Source organism: Scyliorhinus canicula, chromosome 6, assembly GCF_902713615.1.
Source record: "Scyliorhinus canicula chromosome 6, sScyCan1.1, whole genome shotgun sequence".
In the NCBI taxonomy this organism is placed as follows: Eukaryota; Metazoa; Chordata; class Chondrichthyes; order Carcharhiniformes; family Scyliorhinidae; genus Scyliorhinus; species Scyliorhinus canicula.
Window position 1 is genome coordinate 151,213,331 of NC_052151.1, and position 13,819 is coordinate 151,227,149.

Below are 13,819 nucleotides of genomic sequence, written 5' to 3' on the forward strand. Positions count from 1 at the left end.
CAGGTTATGAAAGAGAACTTCCTAGCACTGAAAAGTTATCATTTGGAACCGCTCCCAGGAATCGTTTGACCGAATGGAGAAAAGGCTGGATGCCCAGGCTGAGAAGATCCAGGAGCTGGAGAAGACGGTGGAGGAGCAGGCGGACTTTCAAACAGTGGCGGACATGAAGATTCGAAGGTTTAGAGACCAACAAAAAAATGCTCCTGGAAAAGCTGGAGGACCTGGAGAACAGGTCTTGCCTGCAGAATTTAAGAATCGTTGGCCTCCCGGAGGGGGCCGAGGGGCTGGATGCTGCCGCGTATGTAGCAGATACTTTCAGAAGTTGCTGGGGAACGAGGTGTTCCTTCACCCGCCGAAGGTGGACTAGGCACATAAAGCGCAGGTGAGGCAGCCACGGCGAGAGGGTCCCTCACGGGTGATGGTGGTCCGGTTCCACAGGTTCCTGGATAAGGAGCGGGTTCTTCAATGGCCCAAGAGCATGCGGTGCTGCAACTGGGACAATAGCACCCTGCACGTTTACCAAGACCTGAGCGCAGAGGTGGCCAGAAGATGGGCAGGCTATAGGCAGGTTAAAGAGATTTTATACAAGGTGAAATTTGGGCTGCTCTATCCAGCGCGACTGTGGGTTACGCACGAGGGCCAGCACCATTATTTTGAGGAGCTTTGTTAATAAAGAGAATAGTCAGGATGGTTCGGATATGGGGGGTGTTTTTCGGGGAATGTTTGAGATTTCTTTCTGCGTTCAGATAGGAATGGTTGACAGTGCCTGCTATTTTCTTTTGTATGACTTAAATTGCACTATTGTTGGGGCTCTGTCCGGTTTAGAGTATTTGTCCAAGCAGGGCTGATTTGGGGAAGTGAAATGGATGGGCCAGGCCGGGGGGGGGGGACACGGCAATAGGTGAGACTCGCCGGCGCCAGAGTTGGGAGCCACCAGGCTAGCTGGGTGGGCTACTCAACGGAAGCCTGGTGGGAGGTGTTCATTCAGCTAGTTTATGTCAGGGGTCAGGTTATACGGTGGTGTTGCTGGGAGAGGGGGGGGAAATGAGCCAATGGGGGGGGGGGGGGCATGTCCTAAACTATGGGGGTACTGGCAGGGATTCGCGGACGTCATGTCCCGTGTATTGAAAACTAGGGTAGCAATGAGTCACGAGGTGGCAATTTTTGGGGTTTTGGAGGACCTGGGAGTCCAGGAGGAGAAAGAGGCCAGTGTCTTGGCCTTTGCTTCCCTGGTAGCACAGCAACAAATACTGTTGACATGGAGGGACGCAAAGCCCCGAAGTCTGAAGTATGGCTTTCGAATAATGCAAGCTTTCTCGGGCTGGAGAAAATTAAGTTTGCCTTGACAGGATTGCTGTCAGGGTTCGCCCGGAGGTGGCAGCCATTCATTGACTTCTTCAGCAGGGGAGGGGGGCTTAGGGTAGCGTAGAGTAGGGGGATGCTTAGGCAGGTTCATGAAAGGGGAGCTGATGCTTGCATTATGTCTTATTTACTTTTTGTACACTACGGTATAATGTTGCTGTTTTATATGCCAAAAATACCTCAATAAAATTGTTTATTAAAAAAAGCACCATTGGTGTTCCTCTGTCAATAACAATACTTAGAATAAGTACTTGCAAAGTAATTGTACGTCACTCACATAAATTTAAAAAAATAAACATTTGAAACTAGTTCAGAATAGGTATACTCAAAATTGTACTTGATCCTAAATTGTTGTCTTGGCATTTGAACAAAAATGGGGACCAACTGAGTTATGTAAATTCTGTATCATTCAGAGAGATAAAGGTTTCACATCCAACCATTCACCCCCAAAATAGCACAATGTAAAGTTTATTAAAACATCACTTTCTCGGATTAATCTCGCTGACATAGCAGAATTAACGAACAATCAATAAATTACATGAAATAGAAAATATAATTGTACGAGCTGAATTTTCTATCCTTTCACCATCTTAGAATTGAAAAGAAATGTTTAATAATTTATTTGTTGGTCCCCTACCCCGCTGTATTTGTTTCTCACTCTTATCTGCCATGAAGTCTAAGAAATGTCATTCAGAACAGGCCATTTACAGATTTTTCAAAATCACACTTCATAAAAGTACTGTTACTAAATCATGAATGATCTACACCCCTTTCATCCTCAATTACAAAAATATTGTTTTCCAAAAAAATAATAAATCAAATGTTGCAATTTTTGTTCAACACCCATGTATGGTGCTTATTACATAGAACATATAGAACATAGAACACTACAGCGCAGTACGGGCCCTTCGGCCCTCGATGTTGCGCCGACCTGTGAAACCATCTGAAGCCTATCTGACCTACACTATTCCATTTTCATCCATATGTCTATCCAGTGACCACTTAAATGCCCTTAAAGTTGGCGAGTCTACTACTGTTGCAGGCAGGGCGTTCCACACCCCTACTACTCTCTGAGTAAAGAAACTGCCTCTGATATCTGTCCTATATCTATCACCCCTCAATTTAAAGCTATGTCCCCTCGTGTTGGTCATCACCATCCGAGGAAAAAGACTCTCACTGTCCACCCTATCTAACCCTCTGACTATCTTATATGTCTCTATTAAGTCACCTCTCAGCCTTCTCCTCTCTAACATAAACAACCTCAATTCCCTGAGCCTTTCCTCGTAAGACCTTCCCTCCATACCAGGCAACATCCTAGTAAATCTCCTCTGAACCCTTTCCAAAGCTTCCACATCCTTCCTATAATGTGGTGACCAGAACTGCACACAGTACTCCAGGTGCGGCCGCACCAGAGTTATGTACAGCTGCAGCATGACCTTGTGGTTCCGAAACTCAATCCCCCTGCTTATAAAGGCTAGCACACCATATGCCTTCTTAACAGCCCTATTAACCTGGGTGGCAACTTTCAGGGATTTATGTACCTGGATGCCGAGATCTCTCTGTTCATCTACACTACCAAGAATCTTGCCATTAGCCCAGTACTCTGCATTCCTGTTACTCCTTCCAAAGTGAACCACCTCACACTTTTCCGCATTAAACTCCATCTGCCACCTCTCAGCCCAGCTCTGCAGCTTATCTATGTCCCTCTGTATCCTATAACATCCTTCAGCACTATCCACAACTCCACCGACCTTCGTGTCATCTGCAAATTTACTAACCCATCCTTCTACACCCTCTTCCAGGTCATTTATAAAAATGACAAACAGCAGTGGCCCCAAAACAGACCTTGCGGTACACCACTAGTAACTGAACTCCAGGATGAACATTTGCCATCAACCACCACCCTCTGTCTTCTTTCAGCTAGCCAATTACTGATCCAAACCGCTAAATCACCTTCAATTCCATACTTCCTTATTTTCTGCAATAGCCTACCGTGGGGAACCTTATCAAACGCCTTACTGAAATCCATATACACCACATCAACAGCTTTACCCTGATCCACCTGTTTGGTCACCTTCTCAAAAAACTCAATAAGGTTTGTGAGGCATGACCTACCCTTCACAAAACCGTGTTGACTATCGCTAATCAACTTGTTCTTTTCAAGATGATTATAAACCCTATCTCTTATAACCTTTTCCTACATTTTACCCACAACCGAAGTAAGACTCACAGGTCTATAATTACCAGGGTTGTCTCTACTCCCCTTCTTGAACAAGGGGACAACATTTGCTATCCTCCAGTCTTCCGGCACTATTCCTGTCGACAAAGACGACATAAAGATCAAGGACAAAGGCTCTGCAATCTCCTCCCTAGCTTCCCAGAGAATCCTAGGATAAATCCCATCTGGCCCAGGGGACTTATCTATTTTGCCATTTTCCAAAATTGCTAACACCTCCTCCTTTTGAACCTCAATTCCATCTAGCCTGGTCGACTGAACCTGAGTGTTCTCCTCGAAAACATTGTCTTTCTCCAGTGTAAACACTGACGAAAAATATCCATTTAACGCTTCCCCTATCTCCTCTGATTCCACACACAACTTTCCACTACTATCCTTGATTGGCCCTAATCTTACTCTAGTCATTCTTTTGTTCCTGATATACCTATAGAAAGCCTTAGGGTTTTCCTTGATCCTATCCGCCAATGACTTTTCGTGTCCTCTCCTCGCTCTTCTTAACTCTCCCTTTAGGTCCTTCCTGGCTAACTTGTAACTCTCAAGTGCCCTAACTGAGCCTTCATGTCTCATCCTAACATAAGCCTTCTTCTTCCTCTTGACAAGTGCTTCAACTTCCTTAGTAAACCACGGTTCCCTTGCTCGACAACTTCCTCCCTGCCTGACAGGTACATACTTATCAAGGACACGCAGTAGCTGTTCCTTGAAAAAGCTCCACATTTCGAACGTACCCATCCCCTGCAGTTTCCTTCCCCATCCTATACATCCTAAATCTTGCCGAATAGCATCATAATTGCCTTTCCCCCAGCTATAATTCTTGCCTTGCGGGATATACCTATCCCTGCCCATTGCTAAAGTAAACATAACCGAGTTGTGATCACTATCACCAAAGTGCTCACCTACATCTAAATCTAACACCTGGCCGGGTTCATTACCCAGTACCAAATCCAATGTGGCCTCACCCCTTGTTGGCCTGTCTACATACTGTGTCAGAAAACCCTCCTGCACACACTGCACAAAAACTGACCCATCTATAGTACTCGAACTATAGTATTTCCAGTCAATATTTGGAAAGTTAAAGTCCCCCATAACAACTACCCTGTTACTCTCGCTCCTGTCGAGAATCATCTTTGCAATCCTTTCCTCTACATCTCTGGAACTATTCGGAGGTCTATAGACAACTCCCAACAGGGTGACCTCTCCTCTACTGTTCCTAACCTCGGCCCATACTACCTCAGTAGACGAGTCCTCAAGCGTCCTTTCTACCGCCGTAATACTTTCCTTGATTAACAATGCCACACCCCCCCCTCTTTTACCATCTTCTCTGTTCTTACAGAAACATCTTACAGAACAGCTGTGCAAATAAATAACTTTTGACTGGAAAAAAAAATCCAAAACTTACACTTTTGTTTCATAGTCCTTCCAGGCTTTATCAAAGGGTTTCTTAAGATCCTATAGATGAATGCAGTACAAAAGTTAGAAAATGGAAGATTCAAAAAGGTGGGAGAGAGAAAACAGGAAACCACTTAGCCGTAATCAGGAAAATGCTAGAATATATTGTTAAGGAAGTCTTAACAATGCACTTTAAAAATCATGCTATGATCACATAGTCAATATGGTTTTACGAAAGAGAAATCTTGCATAACAAATTTAAAGCATAATACACAAGGTAAGGGTTCATGGGTTTGGTAATCTATTAGCACGAATAGCAGTCTGGTTACTGAACAGGAAGCAAGGAGTAGGGAAAATGGAGAAGTTTAAAGTTGACATGCTGTGATTAGTGGAGTAGCATTAAGGATCAGTGCAAGGGCCTCAGCTACTTACAATCTATATTAATGGCTTGGACAAAGAGACCAAGAGTAATTTATTTAAATTTGCTGATGATATAAAGTTAGAAGTCTTACAACAGCAGGTTAAAGTCCAACAAGGTTTGTTTCGAATTACTAGCTTTCGGATCTGTTGGACTTTAACCTGGTGTTGCAAGACTTCTTACTGTGCCCACCCCAGTCCAACGCCAGCATCTCCACATCATGGATATAAAGTTAGGAGAAATATAATCTGTGAAGAGGATGCAAAGAGGCTGAAAAGCAATTATAGTCAGTTTAAATGATGGGCAACAAGGAGACATATAACTATAATGTGGAGAAGTCTAAGATTATTCACTTTGGTGGTAAGAAAAGCAGAATATTTGTTTTAAAGGTGTGAAACTTGTGATGTTCACAGGGATGTAAAAGGAACACAAAACATTAGCATGCAGGTACATCAAACAATTTGGATGGTAAGTAGCAAGTAGGCTTTATTGCAAGGTGATTGGAGTACAAGAGTCAAGAAGTCTTGCTACAATTGTAGAGTACTTGGTGAGGTCACACTTAGAGTATTAGATGTAGATATGCCATTGTTGAATAATTTATGGTTGAGATGGACTGTATTTTAGTCTTTCAGGAAATCAAAGGATATGGGGAGCAGGCGGCAAAGCACAGTTAAATTTGATCTTTAAATATCCGAGGGTATCAAACTATTCGGAAGGACAGAGTGGATGGTAAGGGAGGTGGTGTAGCTCTGTTATTTAAGGATGACATCCGGGCAATAGTAAGGGATGACATCGGTGCTATGGAGGATAAGGTTGAATCCATTTAGGTGGAAATCAGGAATATTAAGGCGAAAAAGTCACTGATAGGAGTAGTCTATAGGCCACGAAATAGTAAAATTATGGTGCGGCAGGCAATAAACAAAGAAATAATGGATGCATGTAGAAATGGTACAGCAGTTATCATGGGGGATTTTAATCTACATGTCGATTGGTTTAACCAGGTCGGTCAAGGCAGCCTTGAGGAGTTTATAGGATGTATCCGCGATAGTTTCCTAGAACAGTATGTAATGGAACCTACGAGGGAACAAGCGGTCCTAGATCTTGTGACAGGTTTGATTCATGATCTCATAGTTAGGGATCCTGTCGGTAGGAGCGATCACAATATGGTGGAATTTAAAATACAGATGGAGGGTGAGAAGGTAAAATCAAATACTTTATGCTTAAACAAAGGAGATTACAATGGGATGAGAGAAGAACTAGCTAAGGTAGACTGGGAGCAAAGACTTTATGGTGGTACAGTTGAGGAACAGTGGAGAACCATCCAAGCGATTTTTCAGTGCTCAGCAAAGGTTTATACCAACAAAAAGGAAGGACGGTAGAAAGAGGGAAAATTGACCGTGGATATCTAAGGAAATAAGGGAGAGTATCAAATTGAACGAAAAAGCATACAAAGTGGCAAAGATTGGTGGGAGACTAGAGGACTGGGAAATCTTTAGGGGGCAACAGAAAGCTACTAAAAAAGCTATAAAGAAGAGTAAGATAGATTGTGAGAGTAAACTTGCTCAGAATATAAAAACAGACAGTAAAAGTTTCTACAAATATATAAAACAAAAAAGAGTGGCTGAGGTAAATATTGGTCCTTTAGAGGATGAGAAGGGAGTTTTAATAATGGGATATGAGGAAATGGCTGAGGAACTGAACAGGTTTTTTGGGTCGGTCTTCACAGTGGAAGACACAAATAACATGCCAATGACTGATGGAAATGAGGCTATGACAGGTGAGGACCTTGAGAGGATTGTTATTGCTAAGGAGGTAGTGATGGGCAAGCTAATGGGGCTAAAGGTAGAAAAGTCTACTGGCCCTGATGGAATGCATCCCATAGTGCTAGGGAAATTGCAAATGCACTAGTGATAATTTACCAAAATTCACTAGACTCTGGGGTGGTCCCGGCAGATTGGAAATTAGCAAAGTGACACCACTGTTTAAAAAAGGAGGTAGGCAGAGAGCGGGTAATTATAGGCCAGTGAGCTTAACTTCGGTAGTGGGGAAGATGCTGGAAACTATCAAGAAAGAAATAGCGAGGCATCTGGATAGAAATTGTCCCATTGGGCAGACGCAGCATGGGTTCATAAAGGGCAGGTCGTGCCTAACTAATTTAGTGGAATTTTCTGAGGACATTACCAGTGCAGTAGATAATGGGGAGCCACTGGATGTGGTATATCTGGATTTCCAGAAAGCCTCTGACAAAGTGCCACACAAAAGTTTGCTGCATAAGATAAAGATGCACAGCATTAAGGGTAAAGTAGTAGCATGGACAGAGGATTGGTTAATTAATAGAAAGCAAAGAGTGGGGATTAATGGGTGTTTCTCTGGTTGGCAATCAGTAGCTAGTGGTGTCCCTCAGGGATCCGTGTTGGGCCCACAATTGTTCACAATTTACATAGACGATTTGGAGTTGGGGACCAAAGGCAATGTGTCCAAGTTTTCAGACGACACTAAGATGAGTGGTAAAGAGAAAAGTGCAGAGGATACTGGAAGTCTGCAGAGGGATTTGGATAGGTTAAGTAAATGGGCTAGGGTCTGGCAGATGGAATACAATGTTGACAAATGTGAAGTTATCCATTTTGGTAGGAATAACAGCAAACGGGATTATTATTTAAATGATAAAATATTAAAACATGCTGCTGTGCAGACAGACCTGGGTGTGCAAGTGCATGAGTCGCAAAAAGTTGGTTTACAAGTCGATTCCCGGCTGGGTCACTGTCTGTGTGGAGTCTACACGTCCTCCCCGTGTGCGTGGGTTTCCTCCGGGTGCTCCGGTTTCCTCCCACAGTCCAAAGATGTGCGGGTTAGGTGGATTGGCCATGCTAAATTGCCCGTAGTGTAAGGTTAATGGGGGGATTGTTGGGTTACGGGTATACGGGTTACGTGGGTTTAAGTAGGGTGATCATTGCTCGGCACAACATCGAGGGCCGAAGGGCCTGTTCTGTGCTGTACTGTTCTATGTTCTAAGTACAACAGGCGATTAAGAAGGCAAATCGAATTTTGTCCTCCATTGCTAGAGGGATGGAGTTTAAGACTAGGGAGGTTATGCTGCAATTGTAGAAGGTGTTAGTGAGGCCACACCTGGAGAATTGTGTTCAGTTTTGGTCTCCTTACTTGAGAAAGGACGTACTGGCACAGGAGGGTGTGCGGAGGAGATTCACTAGGTTAATCCCAGAGCTGAAGGGGTTGGATTACAAGGAGAGGTCGAGTAGACTGGGACTATACCCGTTGGAATTTAGAAGGATGAGGGAGATCTTATAGAAACATTTAAAATTATGAAGGGAATAGATAGGATAGATGCGGGCAGGTTGTTTCCACTGGCGGGTGAAAGCAGAACTAGGGGACATAGCCTCAAAATAGGGGGGAGTAGATTTAGGACTGAGTTTAGGAGGAACGTCTTCACCCAAAGGATTGTGAATCTATGGAATTCCTTGCCCAGTGAAGCAGTAGAGGCTCCTTCATTACATGTTTTTAAGATAAAGATAGATAGTTTTTTGAAGAATAAAGGGATTAAGGGTTATGGTGTTCGGAAAGTGGAGCTGAGTCCACAAAAAATCAGCCATGATCTCATTGAATGGCAGAGCAGGATCGAGGGGCCAGATGGCCTACTCCTGCTCCTAGTTCTTATGTTCTTATAGAATTATATCATAGAATTTACAGTGCAGAAGGAGGCCATTCAGCCCATCGAGTCTGCAATGGCTCTTGGAAAGAGCACCCTACCCAAGGTCAACAACTCCACCCTATCCCCATAACCCAGTAACCCCACCCAACACTAAGGGCAATTTATCATGGCCAATCCACCTAACCTGCACATCTTTGGACTGTGGGAGGAAACCGGGGCACCCGGAGGAAACCCACGCACACACGGGGAGGATGTGCAGACTCCGCATAGACAGTGACCCAAGCCGGAATCGAACCTGGGACCCTGGAGCTGTGAAGCGATTGTGCTATCCACAATGCTACCGTGCTGCCCCATTATGATTGCACCGAATGGCTGCGCAGACCTGAGGGGGTCATAACATCTGCTCTTGGCTTTATTTCATTTGGTAAGACAGAAAGACCCTTGTATCAATTTCCTTGTATATAATTTATGACTGGCAGGGCAAAGGGACACAAAAGTCAAATAAATAATTTCACGAGGCAGTGAACATTTTCTAAATGCCATGACTGCAATACATTTGGGGGGGGGGGGGGGGGGTTGTAAAATAACAACTCTCTGGTGTATCCCTATCGCATGGACTGCAGCAGTTAGAGATGACAGCTCAACACCATATTCTCAAGGGCACTTCGGAAAAAGCAACAAGTGACGCACACATCTCACGCAAGAATAAATTTTTAAAAACACACAAAGTGGTATGAAAATGCAATGCCGCTCTATTTCAAATAGACTTGGTCAGAAAAATTAGGGTTAAACATTTCTGTTTTTCTTGAGCTTGCATGCACACAGTAAAATTAATTTCCCTACTTCTTTTTTATTTATATGGGTAATTAGAGGTCAAAGCTAAAATACATTATGTTCAAGTCCAAATTTGAATTCTCACAAATCCACCTCTGGAGAAAATTGCCCTATGTTAAAATAGCTGCAAACATCTGTCATGTTGTGCTTTTAAACAGTCGACATTTAATTGTTTCCTCATGAAAATGTATAAAACATTTAATATATGCCACTGTTTAAATGCATGTTTTCAGCCATAAATCACTCCAATTGACAAGTGACAACAGAAAATTATTAACTCCACTCAGCCCAAGGATATTGCAGAATTGAAAGCAGTTTCTGGTGGTTTGTTAAATTGATCAAATAAACCTACTTAAGATGTTATTTTTCAATAAGCAAAATATATTCACATGACACAAATTTACGATTCTAGTAATCAGATGGCATAAGACCTTTCATTTCACAAGATCAAAAAGAAAACCTAAATATCTTTGCTAATCTATTGCACTCTCTATTACAATTGCTATCAAATTAATTACTATGATGATCTTTAATTCTGTTAGCTTAATTTCTCTGTGGAGATGAGCAAATTAAAATTTCAATCCAGAAATGAATTGTTTATTTCTTTGACATTTTGTGCTGCAAAAGGATAAAAGGTTGCCTGAAAGATTATACCTTTGGTTTCCTCTCAAGTACACAGCTTTCATTTTAGTCCCATCCTGCTGTCCACCCCAACCACAACCACTTTCCTCAATGCTGCACTCTGACTAAAAGAAATAGATTTTCCATCCCTATCAAATACCACTACACTGTATAAGGAAGAAATGCAAATCAACCAAAGACAATAAACGATGTCTGGTAAACAGAACAAATGTCTTGAAAAACAAAATAAACATATTAACACATGGAAAATAAAGTGGAGCAATTAATAAATTCTTGCCTATATGGTTAATCAGGGGCACAAGCACTATTTAATGAGCAGTGGGTTTTAGGCAGAAGATCAACTGTGATTGTATAATAAAGCGGAGCAGGCTCAAAGGGCCATATGGTCTACACCTGCTCATTTTTCATGTGTACTCCAGTACAATATAGATGTAATATTTTCATATTCAACCAAATCCTACCTTTTAAAGAAAATAAACTGTGATAACTTGGTCACGATGTGAACTCACTCTTCCAAATATACTCACTTGAAAGCAAATGCAATTACTGCTCTGGGATGAAGAAATTTCAAATCAAGAGCACAAACCACTTACACTAAGCATTCCATCACCCAAATTTGTTTCTTATTTATGATCTTAAGAATCTGACAAAGCAATTTGTTCATTGACCTGGATGGCACTAGTTCTAAAAAAGGTCACTGCTTAATAGGTAAATCTAGACAGGACTTGATTAGAAAGACCACTAAAAAAACCTCAAATTTCAATTTTCACTAAAGAGACAACAGACTAAATTAAATTGCTTATTTCATCTTGTGCAATATTCCGTGTCGTTTGATTTTCTTCATTTTATATTCTACCTTGGAGGCTGGAAGAATAACTCCAATTGGGCAATAACTTGCACATCTATTATATGGAGAACATAATGATCCTTAACTATGCTACTTGTGGGTCTCAAGGAAACTTGGTGGAGAAGTTCACATAATGGTCAATTATACAACTTTCTTGAACTGAATAAAAATAAGAAGAAAGAATTAGTTCTAGACATCAAGCAAAATCCAGCTAATCTTCCTGTGAAGATTCATGATGTGGCCATTGAAATAATTACAAGTGCATAGTGATAGATAAGTTGAAATAGAGGGAACAGTGTAAAGCGGTGGTGGCTGAGGTACATACACAATCATGCTACTTCAGAAAATGAAAATCCTTTCAAGTAGATCCTGCAATCACTAAACCGTTCTGTACTGCTGTTGTCCTTTTTGGACAGGCATTTGAAGAGCAGATCTTCCATGACTAAATTGGTTTTTGAAAAATTTAGACAAATGCATAGAGCAGACATTTTCAAATTCAGGGTCGATACCGGGTGTCGGGAGGCTCACAGAGCAATCGGTCTCAGCATTACCGATTGGGGAAAGAAGTGCCCAACGGCCACGACGGGCTTTTAAAAAAATGCTGGCTGCGACCAGCTCTCAAGTATGCTGACCGTCCGGGCTTGCCAGATGCAGCAGTGCGCAGGCTCGAAGCCCAGCGGGGCAGACCACCCCCCCTCAGTACGCCGGCACTCTATTCCAGCAGCAGACCGCCAGAAACGGTCAGATCACGAACCCGGTACATTGACGTCATGATAAAATTACTGCTGAGAGCTTCCTCCGTTGCCTGCCTGCCAGCAAGCAAGCATCAGAGCTGCGGGAAGAACTGAAGATGGATCCATTTGGACAAAGGAAGAGAGAGGGCCAGAGACACACAGGCCAGGATCTCACAACCAAATCTGCTGGAGAGCGCTTCGCAGGACAAAGCAGTGCTGATCTGAGCTCCAGGATCTCTGATGAACAGCCCATACAGAAATGTAACATTGAATGACAAAGCAAGTGAGATCGTGAGGACCGAGCAGGCACACCTGTCACTTTAAAAGTAAGTGAAAATGGTGAGTCATGAAGTTCGGGCGGCGTGGGCAGTGAAAGTCGGCCAGTGTGAGTTGCGAAGTTCGGCCTGTTGTTAAAAATATGCCCTTGGGGACTTCTGCTGGCTGCAATGCGGAGCTAAGCCGCATGTTCGGCAGCTCCCGCGAATAACGGACTTTGGGGCTCTTTTCAGGGCCCCAAACGGAACTTCGTCGACGAATCCCGACGTGGGAAGGGGACTGGAGTCGATCCCTACGGTCCTATGGTCCGGACCAGGAGTGGGGTAAGAAGAAAAACGGTGAAAGCACCCCTGGAAAAGCGGGGGAAGAAAAACAAAATTGCGGCCGGCAGAGGCCCGGAGGAATGGAGGCAGTAGGCGCAGGAGCAGCAGGAGACTCTGCTGCGCTGCTTCCAGGAGCTTACGGTGGAACTGCTGGAGTCCTTGAAGGTCACCACCAGAGAGCTGATGGAGACTCAGACAGCCCAGGGGGCCGCGATCCGGGAGCTGCAGCAGCAGGCCTCCGAAAGGGATGATGAGGCCGTGGCCGTCGCGGGGAAGGTGGAGATGCACGAGGCGCTCCATAAAAGGTGGCAGGAGCGGTTCGAGGAGCTGGACAACCGGTCAAGGCGGAAGAATTTGCGGATCCTGGGCCTCACGGAGGGGCTGGAGGGGTCGGACCTGGCGGCCTATGTGGTCTTCATGCTGAACTCGCTGATGGAGTCTGGGTCCTTCCAGGGGCCCCTGGAGTTGGAGGGGGCCCACAGAATTCTGGCTAGGAGGCCCAAGCCGAACGAACCGCCACGGGCGGTGTTGGTGCGGTTTCATCGGTTCGTGGATTGTAAGTGCGTGCTCCGGTGGGCCAAGAAGGAGCGGAGCAGCAAGTGGGAGAACACGGAGGTGTGGATCTTCCAGGGCTGGAGTGCGGAGGTGGCGAAGCGGAGGGCCGGGTTCAACCGGACGAAGGCGGTGCTCCACAGACGGAGCGTGAAGTTTGGCATGTTGCAGCCGGCGCGTCTGTGGGTTACCTAAAAGGACCGGCACCATTATTTTGAGTCCCCGGAGGAGGCGTGGGCCTTTGTGCAGGCCGAGAAACTGGACTCAAACTGAGGGTCTAAGATGGGGGATGGTGTATAATAATGTACTTGTGTTTGCTCTGTTTAATGCAAGATGTGGGTTGGTCTTAGGGTGGGTGGGGTGATGTCGTTATGTCTTTTTTGTATGGGTCTGGTGGACGGGTTCGGGGAGCTGGTGGTGGGGGGGGACTGGCAATGGGAGTTGCCCTAGAGGAGGCGGGGCTGGGCAGGGCGAAAGCGCGGGCTTTTCTCGGGTTTCCCGCGCTGGAGATGGTGGGGGTTGAGAAGCGCGGGCCATTGCTG

General features: G+C 44.4%; 1 protein-coding gene across 1 annotated transcript in view; it reads right to left on the reverse strand.

Annotated features, from left to right (window-relative positions):
• asap2a (ArfGAP with SH3 domain, ankyrin repeat and PH domain 2a) overlaps positions 1–13,819 on the reverse strand; it is a 211,872-nt gene that overhangs the window by 115,237 nt on the left and 82,816 nt on the right. Inside the window, 1 exon segment of the mRNA XM_038800288.1 lies at positions 4,995–5,044. Within this exon segment, the coding sequence (XP_038656216.1) occupies positions 4,995–5,044 (50 nt within the window).